Source organism: Silurus meridionalis, chromosome 11, assembly GCF_014805685.1.
Source record: "Silurus meridionalis isolate SWU-2019-XX chromosome 11, ASM1480568v1, whole genome shotgun sequence".
NCBI lineage: Eukaryota > Metazoa > Chordata > Actinopteri > Siluriformes > Siluridae > Silurus > Silurus meridionalis.
The window spans coordinates 22,429,070-22,448,717 of record NC_060894.1 but is presented as its reverse complement, the minus strand read 5'-3'; the positions used below and the strand labels follow the sequence as shown (position 1 = coordinate 22,448,717).

The 19,648-nt window shown below is 38.6% G+C and overlaps 1 protein-coding gene across 1 annotated transcript; it reads left to right on the top strand.

The window, feature by feature from the left end:
- Window positions 1-632: 632 nt before the first annotated feature.
- LOC124393991 (bone morphogenetic protein 1-like) lies at window positions 633-19,343 on the top strand. The gene is given in 21 exon segments (XM_046862091.1): window positions 633-849; window positions 3,476-3,595; window positions 3,704-3,859; window positions 4,495-4,612; window positions 4,867-5,045; window positions 5,182-5,287; window positions 6,494-6,618; window positions 7,873-7,988; window positions 8,381-8,483; window positions 8,884-9,000; window positions 9,912-10,057; window positions 10,268-10,463; window positions 11,893-12,018; window positions 12,213-12,373; window positions 12,523-12,691; window positions 12,929-13,054; window positions 14,589-14,716; window positions 14,902-14,995; window positions 14,998-15,114; window positions 18,126-18,376; window positions 18,643-19,343. Coding segments are annotated over 21 exon segments (2,937 nt in total). The 5' UTR covers window positions 633-707; the 3' UTR covers window positions 18,784-19,343.
- Window positions 19,344-19,648: the final 305 nt, after the last annotated feature.

The window sequence follows — 19,648 nt, the reverse complement described above, 5'->3', positions numbered from 1 at the left end:
AACATTCGCTGGTATAATAAAGTTCACTCTTCTGGGTAGAATTTGAATAAAATATCTATTAAAATGACTGCGCAGGTCTGACATTTGTATTTCTAGAGATTAAAAGCATTTTATAGTAATTTGTATCTGCCTTTTAAAAAATTCTAAAACACAATAATAAGTGTTTATTTTTTGTTTTTGTTTATATAACACAAGCAGATTTGATAAAGACTGGAAAAGGCTCTGATTGTAATGTGGGGGGGTTCAAGCCCCTGTACTGCTTCTGCCGGGCCCCTGAGGAAGGCCCTTATCTCTCTCTGCTGTAGGGACGCTGTATCATGGCTGACCCTCCTCTGACCACAATTTCCTAACAAGCTGCGATATGCAAAGAAAGAATTTCACTGTGTCTGTAACAAGTAAAACCTTTTTCTATTCCTAAAACCAGTGACCTGCCTCATGTTCATGATTACGAACTTGGACAAACCACAGTGTTTCATAGAAACTAATAATGAACTGACGTTTCATTTGTGGTATGCAACACGTTTTTTGTTTAATGAAGTGAAGCACTGTGTGTGTGTGTGTGTGTGTGTGTGTGTGTGTGTGTGTGTGTGTTTGAAAAGCTTGCGATCTCTGAGTATGGCTCACTGCCCGGGTGTGTTATAGCGACTCACTGGTCCAGAATAAACCCCAGAAGATCTAAGCTGGTGTTCTCATCCATCGCTTTGCACATGTGGTTGAAACTCATCATGAATTCCCAGTGGACATTTTTGCTCCTGCATTCTTGTTTATCACTGGTCTTCGGCTTAGATTTAGAGGTTAAATATCCTCCAGAAACTGATGCAGTCAACTACAGGGATCCATGCAAGGCAGGTAAATAACTCATAAATATTCAGATTTACATGCAGACGCTTTAAACACACTTTCTGATGCTTCACAGGTGAAGTGTAAGACTGGCAGTGATTTTTATTTCTGTTACGCTGAAATACAGAAGTGTGGCTTAAATGGGAATAATTAAGTGTTTAATATATAAACCCTTTTTCCCGTATTAAAATTCATTCTAATGTTGGTGTTGCAGCAGACTGTGGGCACTCAGGCTTCCGTTGTTTACACCTGAAAGATATTCAGTCCTGCTGATATTCAGTATAAATGGTGTAAAGTAAGAAGTGATGATTTCTAGAGAGCTGAAAACCATAAATACTTTTTCACTGACATTTGCTCAAGAAAACACTGTAAATACAGTACAAACGTGTATTTTATGTGAAGAGGCTGTTGCAGTCATTATGCAAATTAATCTAATGAGACAATCAGAAAAGAATTAGAGAATAAAAAGACAGAATGTGAAGCAGTTGAACTTTATACTGTAGAAACGACTTTTTATTTAAACATGAATTAAAAGCGTCCTTAACTTATTTCCTGATACTCTTTTCAACACAGCAGCTAGAAATCCCATTCCCTCAGGTTTCACTCTTAATTTTCTCTTTTACTATTGAACTCATTATAACATTAAAATTCCCCAAAAAACAAACCAAACAGCTTTTTTTGTTTTGTTTTTGTGAAACTACTCTTTCCTGAAGAATTTTACAGGTTTAAAAAAAACATGAATAGAAAACAAATTCACAAATATACATTTTTATTCTATTTCTTAGTTTTATATTCCATCCAACATGAGCCACAAGGTCCACGTTCATGATCTTCTACTACGGAAACACGAACAGAATATTAATAAAATGAAGAATGCACACACACATATATAGTGCGCACACACACACACACACACACACACACACACACACACACACACACACACACTTTTCACTATTCAAACATCTAATAAATGGAGTCTGGAATTTTCCACTCTGCGTTAAGCCATGCTAATCCATTGAATAATCACCTCCATGTACAGGAAACACACTGGGGGTTGTGAGTTCACATCTCATGCAACCGCAAGTCCAAAAAAAGAATTGGGACACTGAGATAATGTGAAAAAAAAAAAACATTGCAAAGGAAAAAATAAGTATTTTTTATTAATAGGATTGAGGTCAAAGATTTATAACCCATTAGAAAGCAGATCTTCATGGAGCTGATTTTGTGCACAGGAGATTTGACATGCTGGAGCAGGTTTTGGTCTCCTAGTTCAAGTGAAGGGAAAAGTTTATGCAGCATTCAAAGACTATTGAGTGCCTCTGACTTTGTCTGAGGAAGAACCACATATTGGTGGAAAATTCGGGTGTCCTAATACTTTTGGCCTACCAGTTTGGGCTGTATTTTGGTGTTTTGTACGTGTGTGTGATCTTTGGTGATAGAATCCGTGATAACAAGCGGTTCCTAATGAAGAGCCGAGATGATTACTACAAACATTCATCGGTCTCATCACACACTCTTCCAGGAAGTACGGAAAATACTCATGTCCAATCACTGCCATTGATCATATTCCTGAGTATAAGCAAACTTATATTGAACTCTGTGGAGTCCAAACGGGACATTTGTGTCTCTACCAGAAGAACTTGTGTAAGAAGAAGAAGATGTGATCAGACTCCCTCACCCCCACACTCACACATGGAGGTGGAAGTTGAATGATTTGGGGTTGTTTTGGAGCAGAGAAGATTACAGAAAGTGAACCATCACAGCTCCCATTCCACACTTCATCACCACGCAGTTCCGTCTAGAAGCGACTTCACTGTACAACAAGACGCACCTAAATCCTACTGAACTGCTCTGGGAGGAACAACAATCTCCAACTAGTGAAGAACATCTTTGGAAAGTTTTACAAGAGACACAGCAAAATATTTCAGCTGAACGTTTGGACAAACAAAGTGTCCAGATGCTGAAAGTGTGTAAAACTGTTCCTCATTATGGCTGCCAAAGTAAATAATGCGTTAAAGCAAATTCTTTTTAAAGGCACTCATTTTTTTATTTGTTTATTAGTTGATTAATAAAGTGCACATTTCTGTTTGACCATTTTAAAGAAAAATATAAATAAATAAATATGAAAGGCGAAATTAAAACTTCAACGCAGCACATTTATTCACAACGCCATTTTTTATTCAAATATAAAAAAATTAAAATAAAATATTGTAAAAAATATAAAAAAATATTGTTTTATTTTCACTAAACATTTACTGATGTGCCAAGTCTCAAATCAACACCAAAATCCGCCATGATGCACAAATCCGGTAATTAAAACCGTCCGTGTGGAAACATAACAAAAGTTCCGTTTGGTGTCCTGATGATTTACGACATTTAAAACACCATCATTTAAAACATTTAAATAATATTTAGTCTTCGCAAAATTGTCTTTACAGCTCTAGTAAAGATACATATACTTTAAACAAACTAAAAGCTGCATCATTTTAAGGTTCTTACACAAAGCAAACACAAAATATACTTTAAGAGTAAAATAAGGTGTTTGGGAATGTTAGGAATGTTTTAAATTTACGATCTGAATCTCAAGTACATTTTTTATATATTGAACTCTTCTTCTATCTCAACTGGACAGCTGCATTTATTGGAGACATTGCTCTGGACCAGGAGGACCTGCACCTCTTCAGACAAGATCAGGCTGAGAAGGACCTTCAACACACCACCGAAAACTCTAATACCACTGTCAATAACACAGGTGTGTGTGTGTGTGTGTGTGTGTGTGTCTACACTACAGTATAATGTGATTGACTTACCAACATGTGTGCTCTCGTTGTGTGTTCTTTTCTATAAATTTTTGAGTCAGTTAACAGAAATGGAGAAACAGATGCTTCAGCCAATCGGAGTCGACAATTTTGGAACAGTTTGAAGTTTTCTCGTAGAAGGAGAGCTGCTACTGCGAAGAACCAGAGAATTTGGCCCGATGGGGTCATTCCTTACATGATCAGTTCAAGTTTCAGTGGTGGGACACTCTTAATAACGACTCACACACACACACACACACACACACACACACACACACACACACACACACACACACACCCTAAGAACACACTGAAGAAACCTTTTCCATGTGGCTTCATTACAGCACTGATGCCTCCATGACTTTGAGGTTTATGAGATGATGGAGCTAACACGAGCGATGAGGGTCTCGGCTCAGTACATGAGCTCTTTTAGTGATCTTTCTAACAGATAAAAGTGATACCAGTCACTCACTAGCTGTATCTCAGAGCTCAGTTTGAAGTCTACAGTGATGTTGATCTTTTTTCTAATAAAATGTATTGATGCACTACTTTCACACGCTGATGAAGTGCACATGACTGTCACACGTGCGTCACATCAAACTTCTCTGTGGCAGATGTTCCAGGTTTCACACAGAATTTCACGTTTGCTCTTTGTTCTAACTCGCTATCCGTAATGAAATCGCAGACACGTGGGTCAGAACAGCATCAGTTACATTATTAGACTCCAAATTTTTAAATACCACCTTGTATTTATCACAAATAACTTCTTATAACCATATTACATTATTTGCATGCATGAGAATATGATCAGAAAAAGCAAATAAAACACTTGGGTTTAAATTCCTCTTCTCAGGCAGTCAGAAAGCGATCTTTAAACAGGCCATGCGGCACTGGGAACGACACGTCTGTGTCTCCTTTGTAGAACGAACGGCTGAGAAGAACTACATCATCTTCACGTACCGGCCATGTGGGTAAGAACAAACAAACTATAAATATATATATTCATTTTTTATTTTCAGTTTGATAAACAAACTAAAACAGAAAACAGAATGATTGCATGGTCTTCACTGAGAAGTTCATGTGATGCTTTTTATGATGCTCCTTGTGATGCTCCTTATGATGCTCCTTGTAAACCCAGATGTTCTCTTCAACCTTCTGAACCACACTACAGATTTTAATCGATGACTGAAGAAGCACTGAGTGTATTTCTAAATCTATTTTTTAGATGTTGCTCCTATGTGGGTCGGAGAGGTGATGGACCTCAGGCTATCTCCATTGGAAAGAATTGTGATAAATTTGGCATTGTGGTTCACGAGCTCGGTCACGTGATTGGCTTCTGGCATGAACACACACGACCTGACCGGGATGCACATGTCAGCATTATTAAAGAAAACATACAACCAGGTAACACTCACACTCCTACTGTTCTCTCCACCTCGTAAACACGATGATGATTTATGCTAATCAGAGTTACTTTGAAGAGCACGGAAAACATATCCACGGATCTGCTCTGCTGGCTTTCGCTCTGTAATGTGTGTAGGCCAGGAGTATAATTTCCTGAAGATGGGACCGGATGAGGTGAACTCGTTAGGAGAAACGTACGACTTTGACAGCATCATGCACTACTCCACAAACACCTTCTCCAGGTGTGATCATTATATATCCCTCATCTACACTGAGTCTTTAATTATACAATCATGAGAAAACATGCTCAGTCTTTTCATCCTTTCAGTTTTTTGTAAGGAAAAAAAAACAGTGCAATAATCGTGGAACAGATAAAACATTTGTATAATCAAAAAAATCCTCTCATTCTTCTTCAATAGGGAAGTAGGAAGTAGGAAATACAAAACTTCAGATCTGGTTTATTTTTAAATAACTGCAGATCCATAACTCAAATTTGACTGCAGACTGTGCTGTTACTGAAGCGCTCTGATGATTAATCCTGATTCAAATAATAACAAATTTATTATCATTTCATATTCCGACACGATTACATTCAGCCAATCGGATGTAGACCATGAACGTGAATGGGTTCGTACACGGAGAACTTAATGGATTATAAAGAAACAAAGCAGTTTCATACTGAGATCCAACTCAAATAATTAAAAACATCAACCAGCCGCATCATCTCAGGGCTTATTCTTATTTATATTAATATGTACTGCTCTATTAATAAACACAAAACTATTACCGACTACCTTCATAGCAAAGAAAGAAAGAGAGGGATGGAGGGAACAGATGAGGAAAGAGGAGAAAGGAGATGGTAGAGATCAACAACAACAATAATAATAATAACAATATAAAAAACAATAATTATGTGAATAAAATCAATATAATTGAATCACAATCATCCTTATTGCCAAATCACAATATAAACTTTGTCATGGTGTGCTGATGTTATAAAAATATGAAAAACTATGAGAGTTTAATAAAATAATGAAATAATAATTAAAGAGAAAGACATGAACTCGACAGTGGATGTAAAAGTAAAGCAGTACAATGATCATTTTTCCCAAATAAGTCCACGGTTGCTATATAGTATTTAACAATTAAAATAAAAAATTAAGAATACGTGAATCTATTAACTTAGAAATTGTGATATAATAATACATATTATTATGTAATATATGTTTTATAATTTACATACATGTATATAAACTAAAAAACAGCATAGATGTATAGCGAAAATGTTTACAAACCAGAATCACCAGATGTCCTGCTCTAAATGTCCTGCGTTTATGTTACATTAATAATTATTCCATAAGAAAAATATATTTCTCTTGTTTAGTTAAAATGGTCTTATAAATAAATATGTCTTGTTTTCCCCCCTGAACCCTACACATGTATAATAGAAGCGTCCTCTTGGAGACGATTCTGCCTCGGTATGATGTAAACGGGATCATTCCCCTGATTGGTCAGAGGATGAGACTGAGCGAAGGCGACATCACTCAGGCACGAAAGCTCTACAAGTGTCCCAGTAAGTGGATTGGAATGATTCCATTTCTGACGTGTTTTGTCTCTGTTCTGATTGTCTGAGAGCATCAGGAACAGCATCTCTCTCATACTAAAAGAAGAGTCTCCACCATCTCCTAGCGCAGCTGCTAATGAACAGCTATTGAACATGTATGGAATTAATTAGTAAACAAAATCATGACCAAGAATGTGTTTTATATTTTAGATTGTCCAAAGTAGCTCCATGTAGCTTTCATGCTGCCTTACAAACTCTTGGCATTCTCTGATCAGATTCACAAAGTAGTCACCTGGAATGAGTTTTAGGTCGCAGGTGTGTCGAGTTCATTTGGACTTTTCTGACCTTCTTAATGTGCTTTAAACCATCAGTTGGTCGTTGCAGAGGAAAGTGTGAGTACAGAGTCAATAATCCTTTTAGTGCTGCTACAACTACTGTACAGATCCACTGGTACATTGGATATTTTTGTTTCTTATCTATGAACCAATTCAATATAAATTTGTGTAGGCCATCTAGTCTAGATTTTATTATCAGTCTGAATCTGTATCAATTAATAAACATGCATTTATAAATACATACATTTTACTTACATCAGCTCTAAATGGGCTATCGTAAGCCCTGGTCCATTCTCCATATGTGCCACTAGATGTATCTATGTTCAATATAACATGTACCTGTAACAATTGGTCTTTTATAGAGCTCCATGCAGAAGATATTTTCTGGTCAGAAGATATGGCAGGAGTTCCTGTGAGGCATCAAGCTTGGAAAGAGTGAAAAGTGTGTGTAGTGTGGAATTGATACACACTGTTTGAGTTTTAACATTAATGTTAAATCCAGTCTGAATGGTCCAGATGTTCTGTTTAGTTTCCCTGTAGGTGGATTAGTTGATGTTGGATCAATAGCAGAGTCTGGATTTTCTGGGAAAAGTTACTCCATTAGATATCTTTAGGTGTATTTGATATAGTCACATGATCTTTCTATAAATAAGAATGAAATGGTAAACACAATACATATCCATCACAAACATGACATCCTAAAAGGCAACACATGATGATACGTGATGGAGAAGATCCATACGACTGCAAAATCGTACATATGGTGTCATCATCAGCTTTCTGAAAGGCAATGAAATGTATGTAAAATGCAGTATTCTGTTCCAAACACTACTCATTTCTACCTCGATCTTACACAGCAGTAGCTTCTGAAATGAAGATCTGGTGATGGAATTCATTTCCTTTGATATGTGACTGTGTTGTGTGGCAGAGTGTGGAGAGAGTTTGCAGGAGAGCTCTGGGAATTTCTCTTCTCCTGGATTTCCTAATGGATATGTCGCTTACACACAGTGTGCATGGAGCATCTCTGTTACACCTGGAGAAAAGGTAGAACATACAGAAAAAAGTAACAGATAATTACTGATTTAGGCTTTTGGTTCATCTTCTGACTGAATTCTTTGAAGATCGGTTGAGTTAGATCTGATCTCTATCATAAAACGTGACATGAAGAACAATTTGCTATTGCATTGTTTCTTAGAGAATTGTAACATGGAAAAAGATTTTATTAAAAACATCTCAAACAGCTCAATGAGTAAAAAGCTTAGAAAATGACAAATCAATGACTTTAATTAACTGAAATCAAAGGACTAAACTTTTTTTTTTTTTTTTATGATAGTGGCATTTAAATAAACCAAAGAAATAACCACAATGATCCTTTGCTCTAAATTAATTGTGAATTAATTCCAGCCTATTGTTCAGTTTTACTGTGTCTGTTTTAGATCATACTTAATTTCACCTCCATGGATCTCTACCAAAGTCATCTTTGCTCGTATGATTATGTGGAGGTGCGAGATGGATACTGGAGGAACTCTCCTTTAATAGGTAATTGACCTTTCTGTATTCTCTGAAGCTACTCTAAATAGATTAGGCATACATTATTTAATACTGTGACACATTTTGCAACACGGCTAAAACACATTTGACAAAATATTTTGACAATAAAACATTTGACAAAATGTATTTATTTTGATTACATCACATGATCACTAGCATTTGAATTAACTTCCCTTAACTCGATGTTAAAAGTTCAGCTAGTTTTAGATTACTCAGCTACTACTTTACTAGGCTACTTAGCTAGCTAGGACTCTAGAGTTAGCAATTATTTAAGCTAAACTAATGATGTTCTGAGATGCACAGTCATGAGGCATACTCAAAAGATATGATAGTCCTCAATAGGTCGTGGTTTAGAGTGTAAATATGTACACATCTATGTTGGATTCAGGCCGTTTTTGTGGAGATCGGGTTCCAGATTCTCTCGTTTCCACTAACAGTCGTATGTGGATCGAGTTTCACAGCAGCAGTAACTGGGTTGGAAAAGGGTTCTCCGCCCTGTATGAAGGTAAATATAAATCCTCCAGGCACAATGTTAATGCATTTCTGAATCATCACACACTTGACCCCAACAGCTTTGTTACAGTGAAGTTCTGAAGCAGAATAGCGTTACTGTGCCACCTCTGAAACTGAATTACAGATTATTATTATTACACTAATTCCTGAAATATCAGCATAAGAGCATGTTCTAGAAACAATGTTTTTTATGTCGGAAGAACGAGATAATGAAGTCATGATCATGAGAAAACAAGAAGGAAAAAATATATATGATTGATGGCCTCTTAAGATTTCCGATGAAGGATGAATGAGAAAACACTATTACTGATTTGGGACATTATGATTATTTATGAATGCCTCGTGGTCTAGTAAATGCCCCATCCAAAAATTGGATTGGAACACTGATAATCCCCATGCGCATCCTTCTCAAAAGGACACATCACCTGGGTAATCTATGAGGTGGTATCAAAAAGGTTTGAAACTAGTTTTGTAACACACCAACAGATGGCAGTACAAGGCTGCACGCACAGTCACAGGGAGCACCGACCAACATTTCAGCTTGCTCCAAAATATTAACCAATTCATCTTCTTTATTTCTCTCTGTGCACAGGCCAAAACAAACATAATTCTCTGATCTGTTGTACGCACATCTCAGTCTCGTTTATTCAGTTTCGCAGTAGCAGTAGAGAAGATATTGGACTTCTGATCAGGAGGGTCATGAGTTCAAATCCCAGCACCCCTGAGCTGCCACTGCTTGGCTCTTGAGCAAGGACTTTATCCCTCAACTGCTCAGTCGTATAAAAGTCTGTAAGACATTTGTTTTACAGCCTTCAATCCTACACACTTATTTCTTGTGCTCTGGGTTGGGCAGGTTTTTATTGGGTAACAGTGTACATTTCATTTACGTATAATTCTTTTCAGCAATGTGTGGTGAAGAATTAAACACTGATAGAGGGGAGATTGCGTCACCAAACTACCCTGACGACTATCATCCCAGTAAAGTGTGTGTGTGGAAGGTGACAGTGACTGAAGGGTTTCAGGTGGCACTTTCCTTCCGGACATTTAAGGTGAGAAAAATGTCAGTAAATAACTGCCCTTTGACTGTTCTGAGTTTCTGACTTCACACCATGAATAAAGATCAAAATAGCAGTCAAAACCCCAACATATTTCCCTCCTATTGTCCTCCATTGTGTGAGAGGAGATTTGTACAGTCATGTGTGTGAAAGTCTGAGTGATTTGCTGATTTGTTGATGGTCTTTTGTATTTTTGTTGTTCAGTTGGAGATTCATGACAGGTGTGCGTATGATTACGTGGAGGTGCGTGATGGTAGCTCGGAGAATGACCCGCTTCTTGGACGATTCTGTGGGAACCAGATTCCCCAAGATATCAAAAGCAGGTCCAACCAACTCTGGATGAAGTTCGTCTCAGATGGTTCTGTTAATAAATGTGGATTTGCTGCAAATTTCTTCAGAGGTACAACTGATTTCAAAACTATGATAATAAAGTGAATGGAAAATGAATGAAGTAAAGTTGTAGTGAATTCTGATATATGAGAAGAAGATAGTACAAACAACCTCCTCTAGAACTTTATACAGAAGACCTGGATGAGGCTTCTACTAAAGGCGCTCCACTGTTCACCAGTAGGTCATGAAGGGGATGTTGTTCCTTGTCCAGAATGGATTAGCTGGCCTTCTTAATTGGTTTATTACAGAATAGTGCTGCAAAGAAGACTGGCTACCAGAGACTGGAAGAAGCTATTTAACATCTTACACTGAACATCGAAGAACCTGAGCTAATTTCTTCTGTACGCAGTTTATGAACTGAACCTACAGTCCAGCCTGTTGCCCAAAGTCGGTGTGAACCAGCTCCTGACCCATAAAAGTATTCAAACTGATTGTGGTCTTCTTCCTTCCATGACATTCCCTTGGTCTTGGCTTGCTGTGTCCTGCTGCATTCTTTTAATACATTATACATTATTTTATTTATATATACAAATTATAGCATCACATTTAAATCATAGTTCTTTCTTTGCTATTTTAAGAACCACCAGTCCTCTGGGAAAAATGTTTCTTTATGACCATGTGCTGTTGGCCGAGCTTCTGTTCGACACGTGCTTCCAGATGACATTTGAAAAAAAGCAGTAGAAGTGCATTTCACAGTATGGGGCCATGCCACTGAATTACCTTTTGCCTTTTGAGAAAAGTCTGGACTTAATGAGTTTAAAAGGCCTAAATAGATGCATTGCTGTCAGTCGAGGACACGTTATATCACCTACAAATTCCCTAAATGTATTTTTTTTATCTGTTTGCAAAAAGACCAAATATTTTATATATATATTACTAAAGTTTGCCCAATATCTACCAAATTGTGGAAGTGAGACTGTGTTGTTTCCGGCGATAAACTCACGTGTGAGGAGGAGCTCGGTGACAGGGTGCGCACGTGGTCAGAATAGCAGACGTGGTAACGCACGTTGTCAGAATGGCACCAGTTGCACAGCTCTCGATGTACACAGGATAATGTCTATTGGCACACTGACTTATGAAGGTCGGTGCTCCCTGTGACTGTGCGTGCAGCCTCGTGCTGCCATCTGTTGGCGTGTTATAAAACTTGTCTCGATATTTTTGAATACCACCTCGTATATATGAGAGGTTATATTAGTGCAGGATGTGTGTGGAGAATGTGGGATATAAAAATTACAATATGTAAATAAAACTGTACAAAGTTCTACACAGTGGATCTACAGATGATTGATAGATATAAGGATCATCTGGGATATACAACAAATAATAAATTATTAGAATGATTGAAAAGAATAAAACTTTTATATACAGAATGAATGTACAGAATGATGTAGAATGTGCAGAGGGTTTTTAATGTCTGTATGTTGGTGTTTTTTGTGTAGAGGTGGATGAATGTGCCAGACCTGATAAAGGTCACTGCAGTCACATGTGTATTAATACACTGGGCAGTTACAGATGTGCGTGTCAACCTGGATACCGACTTGCCACTGACCGACGCAGCTGTGAGGGTGAGGGCAAATACAATACAAAGAACACACACACACACACACACACACACACACACACACACACACACACACACACACACACTTTTCACCAATTATGTCTTTGTTTCCCACCTTGCTGTATTGTTTATTAATGATTTTTCTTTTACTCTGTGTGTGTGTGTGTGTGTGTGTGTGTGTGTGTGTGTGTGTAGCAGCTGCGTGTGGAGGTTTTCTCACCGCATTAAATGGCTCTGTGTTCAGTCCAGGATGGCCTCACGAATACCCCCCTAATAAACAGTGTGTGTGGCAGCTCATTGCTCCTCAACACTACACCATCACACTGCTGTTCCACAGCTTTGACACAGAAGGCGACAACGTCAGTGTGTGTGTGTGTGTGTGTGTGTGTGTGTGTGTGTGTGTGTGTGTGTGTGTGTTATTATTCATAAGTTATTGTTAATTGTTTAGATATTTTTGCAATGAAACGTGTCTGCTGACATTCATGCTCCTCCTCTGGATGGTTTTCAGGTGTGTAAATATGATTATGTGGAAGTTCGCAGTGATTCCAGGCTTCACGGAAGATTCTGTGGAGCTACAACTCCAGAGCCGATCACCTCCGACTCCAACATCCTGCACGTGGAGTTTAAATCCGACAGCACTGTGTCTCGCAGGGGCTTCACTGCGACCTTCTTCTCCGGTGAGCTAGCTACATGTAATTTTGTGAACTAGATAGATAGATAGATAGATAGATAGATAGATAGATAGATAGATAGATAGATAGATAGATAGATAGATAGATAGATAGATAGATAGATAGATAGATAGATAGATAGATAGATAGATAGATAGATAGATAGATAGATAGATAGATAGAAACTGAAAATAGTCATATAAAACTGTATACTAGTAAGTAAAACTGTTTTTCTCCTTGGAGATGTGGACGAATGCTCCCGGGAGAACGGAGGTTGCCAGCATGAGTGTGTGAACACGTTTGGGAGTTATAGCTGTCAGTGCCACAGCGGGTTCACCTTACACACCAACCTGCATGACTGCAAAGAAGGTAGACTCTCATACATCTCCTGCATTGCCCTCAAACACCACAGTGTGCATTTCTTCCTCTGCTACAAACCTTTTGTACAATTACATTAAATACAATATTACATAGTCCAGGATGAGAAGACTGAGAAGTGCACAGGAAAAAAATTTCTTCATGCTGCTTTGAAACAATGTGCTCCACCTCTTCTGGTCAGGTTCTTGCCCATGATAGATCTCTTTGCCGGTCATTATTTCATTATGATTATACTTATAGTAGGACATCAGAGAGCCAGAGACAGCAGATCAGAAAAACACTGGGTGTGAAGAAGGAGAGAGAAACACACACAAACACTGGCAGGGAAAAATAAAGAAAAGAATTCAGATGAATAATTAATTTTTTTTAACTGCTAACATGCATGAATTAATACTGAACCATGTTTCCAAAAATCATCACACAATCATGCAGTGAAGAACAGAAGTGAATACGGACTCAACACACAGTTTTCATTGCTTTCACACAAAATGCTTTCCGTGACCTTCAATTTGCCCTTCACTCACCACCACCTCCAAAACAGCACAGTTTTCACAACGCTTTAAACCCTGTTAAAAAGAGATTTAAACGGAATAATATTCCATGCATTTCTGCAGCAATTATTCTGAACGATAGAAAATCTTCAGAAAATGGAATAATCATCATTCCAAACAAATTTCTATCTGCCTTGAATTCAAGATTTAAGAGTTGAACACCACAGTAAGTGTCTGTTACACCACACAATTCAGATACATTTACAAAGATTTACAGTGCAAATGCCAGAAACACACACGTGCACATGCATCAGGTGTTCAGTGTGCAGTATAAATGTGGAAGACAATGTTTTCTTCAGGGGCTGCTAGACCGCACCACGTCTTCATTCACACTAACAAATTGTCCATGCTGAAGTCAGAGAACACAAGAGCATCGTGCATTCGTTTATATGTTTATTATTAAGCTGTAGGCCACTTTCATCCAGAATAATTTAACAAGAAATGGCATGAGATCTTTTCCTTCTACTGGAGTTTGTTCCTTAGTAGTTTCTACAGAATCGTTCTTGCTGAAAACAATCTCGCAATCAAGGGAGGTGAGATTCAACCCGAGATCATTTGAAAGATTGATACTGATTGACACATATACTGCTATATGAAGTCTGGACAAACATGCAGACATAAACAAAAAGACTTCCGTGTTGTCCTCAGTCTCACTGATGCTTTCATACGCATTAACATTAACACACAACACTGTAAGTCTGATTCGATGAGATCTGATGCGAGGAAACTGATGCTGTTAGCAATAAAACCGTGTAACCAACGGTGTAACTGATGCTGTTCTGACCCACGTGCATTCCCACGTCACAGACAGCGAGTTAGAACAAAGAGCAAACGGGAAACTGGGAAAATGAGAAACACAGTGTCCTGAATCTGAATGGGTTTCTATAAAACAATGTTGTGTTCAGATTTAGACGGACACTCTGTTTCTGCACTTCTGATCTTTCATGTTTTTGCTGTTGTGTTTGCACATTTAGCCGGTTGTGATCATGTGATCACCAGCTTGCCCGTCTCCATCACCAGTTCCAACTGGCCAGAAAAATATCCCAATAAGAAAGTGTGCACTTGGGTGTTACACACTACACCAGGCCACCGAATCAGACTGGTACGTCCATGTTTCCTCTTCATTTTTCTACTAGTGCTGCTTTTCCAAACCAGACATAGTGCCTTCACCACCAACCCTCACACACACCCTCACCATCTTCTGCACCATCAATCAGATTTTTGACTGTAGATTAAACAGATACATCCATCATGTATTTCACTGTATATCCCTTTTCTTTGTTTTAGGTCTTTAATGAAATTGACATGGAAAGCCATCTTGGATGTTCCTACGATTATCTGGAGGTTTATAACGGCCCCAACGATGCATCGCCCAGTTTAGGACGTTTTGTGGAAGCAAAAAACCATCTCCCGTTATTTCCAGCACCAACATGATGTTTCTACAAGTTTTCTCAGATAGTTTGGTCCAGAAACATGGCTTTGAGGCATCGTTTACAACAGGTAAAGTCTGTCGTATAAACAAACACTGATGTAAATGAATCAGAATGGGGTATATCAGTAGGAGAATGCTGAGGATGGAGCCACCAGGATGGAGGAAAAGAGGAAGACCAAGGAGGAGGTTTATGGATGTGGTGGGGAAAACATGCAGGTAGTTGGTGTGAAAGAGGCAGATGTAGAGGACAGGGGGGTATGGAGACGGATGATCCGCTGTGGAGATGCCCAATGGGTGCAGCCAAAAGAAGGAGAAGAAGAAGAAGAAGAAGAAGAAGAAGAAGATTTGGTAATGTAGAAGAAAGACTTTTGCAACTGCTAGAAAACTAATTTAATCGGGATTATTGTATAGGGACTACGTTACCCAACAGCCACTGCACTTCCTTGTTTATCACATGTCACTAATCACTCACACCTGAATCACACTGACTCTAATTAACAACTGCATAAAATCTCACCTCATTAAACAGTCTTTCTTCTCTTGTTGCTGTTGGTTCTTCATGCTTGTGTTCCATGGCACAGATGATATTTATTTTGCCACCTTTGCCTCATTAAAATCGCCTCGATAACACAATCCAGGTCTTCTGGAAAACAAAACTTTCTTCAGCATGTTGCTGTTTCTTCAATAAAAACAATAAAGTCCACAAATTAATCCACAAATTGGTCGAGTATCAAGAATTCAAATATTTCCCCCTGATGAATGATTCCATAGTGACTATCGCAATGCCAGATGTTCAATAAGAAAAAAACAATTCTAAGACTGAAATATTTAATATTGTGTAACATAAATGTGCAAATATTAATGTTTTTTTTTATATAATATTTTGAAACCACAAAGTATTTACATGGTTACATATCTGGCACAAACCTAAACTTGGCAACTTTATAGAACTGTGCATTATTCAATTCAATTCAATTCATTTTTATTTGTATAGCGCTTTTAACAATGAACATTGTCTCAAAGCAGCTTTACACAGATAATGTGGTGATTAAACGTAAATATGTTCTTTGTAAGTATGTTTGTCCCTGATGAGCAACTGTGGCAAGGAAAAACTCCCCGAGATGGCATAAGGAAGAAACCTTGAGAGGAACCAGACTCAAGAGGGAACCCATCCTCATCTGGGTTGCACCAAATGTCCATTTGAAGCAGATATACAAAGCTGCGGGGTACAGTGATGATGATCAGAAGCAAACTGCACTCCCGAGTCAGTGCAGCAGACCGCCGACACCAACTACAGTCCAATCCGTCCTCAAAGCACCCGTTCTACTCCGGAATGACATGGAACCACCCAAGGTGTTGATGAGATACCGTCCCAAGCTGCACAGAAGTGTGAAGATCCAAGGAGGGAGAGGGGCAGGAACAGTGGTCACTGGAGCCTCAGGAGCATGTTTAACTCGACCGAAGAGAGAGAGAGAGAGAGAGAGAGAGAGAGAGAGAGAGAGAGAGAGAGAGAGAAGGATATGGATTATTAAGTGTAACTATTGGTGTATGAAAGTTAATGTCACTGTGCAGTTTGGACTCCGGCAAGACTCGCTATGGCAGCATAACTAAAAGGGAGAACCAGAAGGTAACACAGACATGAGGGATCTCTGGGATAAGAGACGACCCACCACACCACCGTCAACAAACCTGAGTGAACGTGTGAATGTGAGGGGACGACAGCATACAAATATACCAGTTCACCAAACACTCTATATCCATGTTCCCTCCAGATCTGTGCCTTTACCTAAGAAAATCTACTGATAAAAGGCTTGACTAAATAAATAAGTTTTCAACCTCGACTTGAACACTGAGACTGTGTCTGAGTCCCGAACACTGATTGGAAGGCTGTTCCATAACTGTGGGGCTTTATAAGAGAAAGATCTGCCCCCTGCTGTAGTCTTCATTATTTGAGGAACCAACAGATAGCCAGCACCTTTTGATCTAAGTAGGCGTGGAGGATCATACTGGTACAGAAGTTCACTCAGATACTGCGGTGCGAGACCGTTAAGTGCTTTATACGTCAGTAGTAATATTTTATAATCAATGCGAGATTTGATTGGGAGCAGTGTAGACTGATTAAAACAGGGGTGATGTGGTCGTAATAATGCATTATAATGTTATTAGGGATTGTAAGAGTCACAGATTCGCACCAGTGCATCGTCATAAACATTAACGATGTGATGCATCAATTTACAAAAGTGCTTCGAATACAAGGTGGCATTTGTATCACAATGCATAATTTTGAACATATTTGCATCGGATTTATTTCTATATAATTATTAGTAGATGCGCTACACTTTTATAATTTAAAAAGAAAGTGAACAATAATTTGTGCACGATGTTTCCTATGTAGATCGATTTCTCGCCGCTAAACCGTTTCTCGAGCGCGTTCTCTCAGCACCGCCGCTGCTACGTCAATATGACGTATCACAACACTACAGAGACGAGGCGTGTCCTGACAGTCACATAGAATACAGATTAACATGGCAGAGGTTGAGCTGTAACTTCCTGCAGACACAACAGGAAAAGAACGTCTGGCTTTATTTCATGCCATGCGCTACAAGTCTAGAATTAGAGAAATAAAAATGAACCACATTGAACTGCAGAACATCATGTTTTTTTATTGCATCGGAAATCTGATCGCACTGCATCGTATCAGGGGGAATCGTATCGCAGCGTATCGCATCGTATCGCATCGGGAGCTGCTTCATGTGTAGCTTTAATGTATCGAATCAGCCTCAGTTATGGAGATGTGCATCCCTAATATATAGTCATATATATATATATATATATATAGCTTTTTTATTGTCTTAATTTTTATGCTGTTGTACAGTTTAGTGTTTTAGCGTGTAATTATCTGTGATGATAATAATAATAATAATAATAAGAAGAAGAAGAAGAAGAAGAAGAAGAAGAAGAAGAAGAGGAACAATAAGAAGAACTTGACTTTGTCTCTGTGGTCTTTCTGCACCCAAAGACATCTTATAGGAAACATTTACAATATCTAGGGATTTATTTTCTCTTCTCTGTCCTGCAGATTGTGGTGGAGCTCTGAAGGCTGAAGCAGAACCTGGAGATCTTTACTCTCACGCTGAGTTTGGTGAGAAAAACTACAGCGAGGCAGAGGAGTGTGAGTGGATCATTTCAGCTGAGAAAGGATTCGGAGTCACGCTCGTCTTCAACATCTTTGATTTGGAGGATGAGGCAGAGTGCACATATGATTACATGGAGCTATTTGATGGACCTGACACTATAGCGCCACACCTTGGGCGTTACTGTGGATCCAGGGTATGGATTTTATCCCTCATATCCCTCTTCAAAAATCTCCATAAAACCTTCAGGATCTCGTAAAAAAAACACAAAAATCTTTGGAATCCAAAAGTAATCATTTAACAACATCCTTTAAATTTATGTTAATCTCGGAATAAACACCGCCCCCACACACACACACACACACCCACACCCACACACACATTTCTATTTCAGATAAAAAATAAACAATTTCAATAATGTCTTCCTGTTAAAATGATATATATTTATTTTGTTTACTGCAGCCTCCAGATGATCTGTCCTCAGCTGGAGATACCATCCTCATCAAATTCCACTCAGATCATACGGTCAGTAAAAAGGGCTTTCACATCCAGTACACCAGCACCAAATTCCAGGACATCCTTCACACCAGTGACTCAATCTAGTGCCCTGGGACGTTTTCCTCCTATAAACTTGTCCATGTTTCTTTCTGTGGAAATCTTCCTTCATACATCCTTCACCAAGTGACAATTCTGAATCTCAGTGATGAGAACATATCAGTCTCAGAGCTGCTTACTGGAACCATTACACATTTCCATCAGACTGCTGTGTCATGTTCTTCCATGTCTCAGACAGACCTTCTGACACACTGTGAAATCATCTCTGTCATATTCTACATCTTTCTCAGCACATGATTTACACTCAGGTAGCAGATTTTAGTTTGTGTGTTATTATGGTTAGTAAATTATGCTAAATAATCTAAATTATGCTAATTAAGCCAAATGATGTCCTTTTGAACGAATCAAATTCATTCATTAATGCAGATATCCTGGTAAAATGGAGGCTACGTGCTTTTCTTCCTTGTTAGATCTTTTCACCGTGTAGCCAAAAGGCGAAATGCTGATTTCACCAGACATACAATATATAAAAAACTTTTGTGGACCAACCTGATTACTATGTGCTTCTTTCTGAACATTCTCCATTTTGCTGTTATAATGAGCTCCACTCTTCTGGGAAGATGTTCCACTAGATTTTGTGGAGATTCAATCAGCCACAAGTGTGTTAGTAAAGTCAGGCACTGATGAAGGTGAGAAGGTGAGGAGGTTCCTGAGTGCAGTCAGTGTTCACATTCATTCATGTTCATTAGGGTTGGTGCTCTACAGAAGGGGATATTCTACTTCAACTTTCCCATGTAAAACAGATCTTCATGGAGCTGGATTTGTGCACAGAGGCATCGTGTCTCGTAGTTCAAGTGACGGGAAAATTTCATTCACCTACATCCAAAGACGTCCTACACAGTTGTGTGACTCT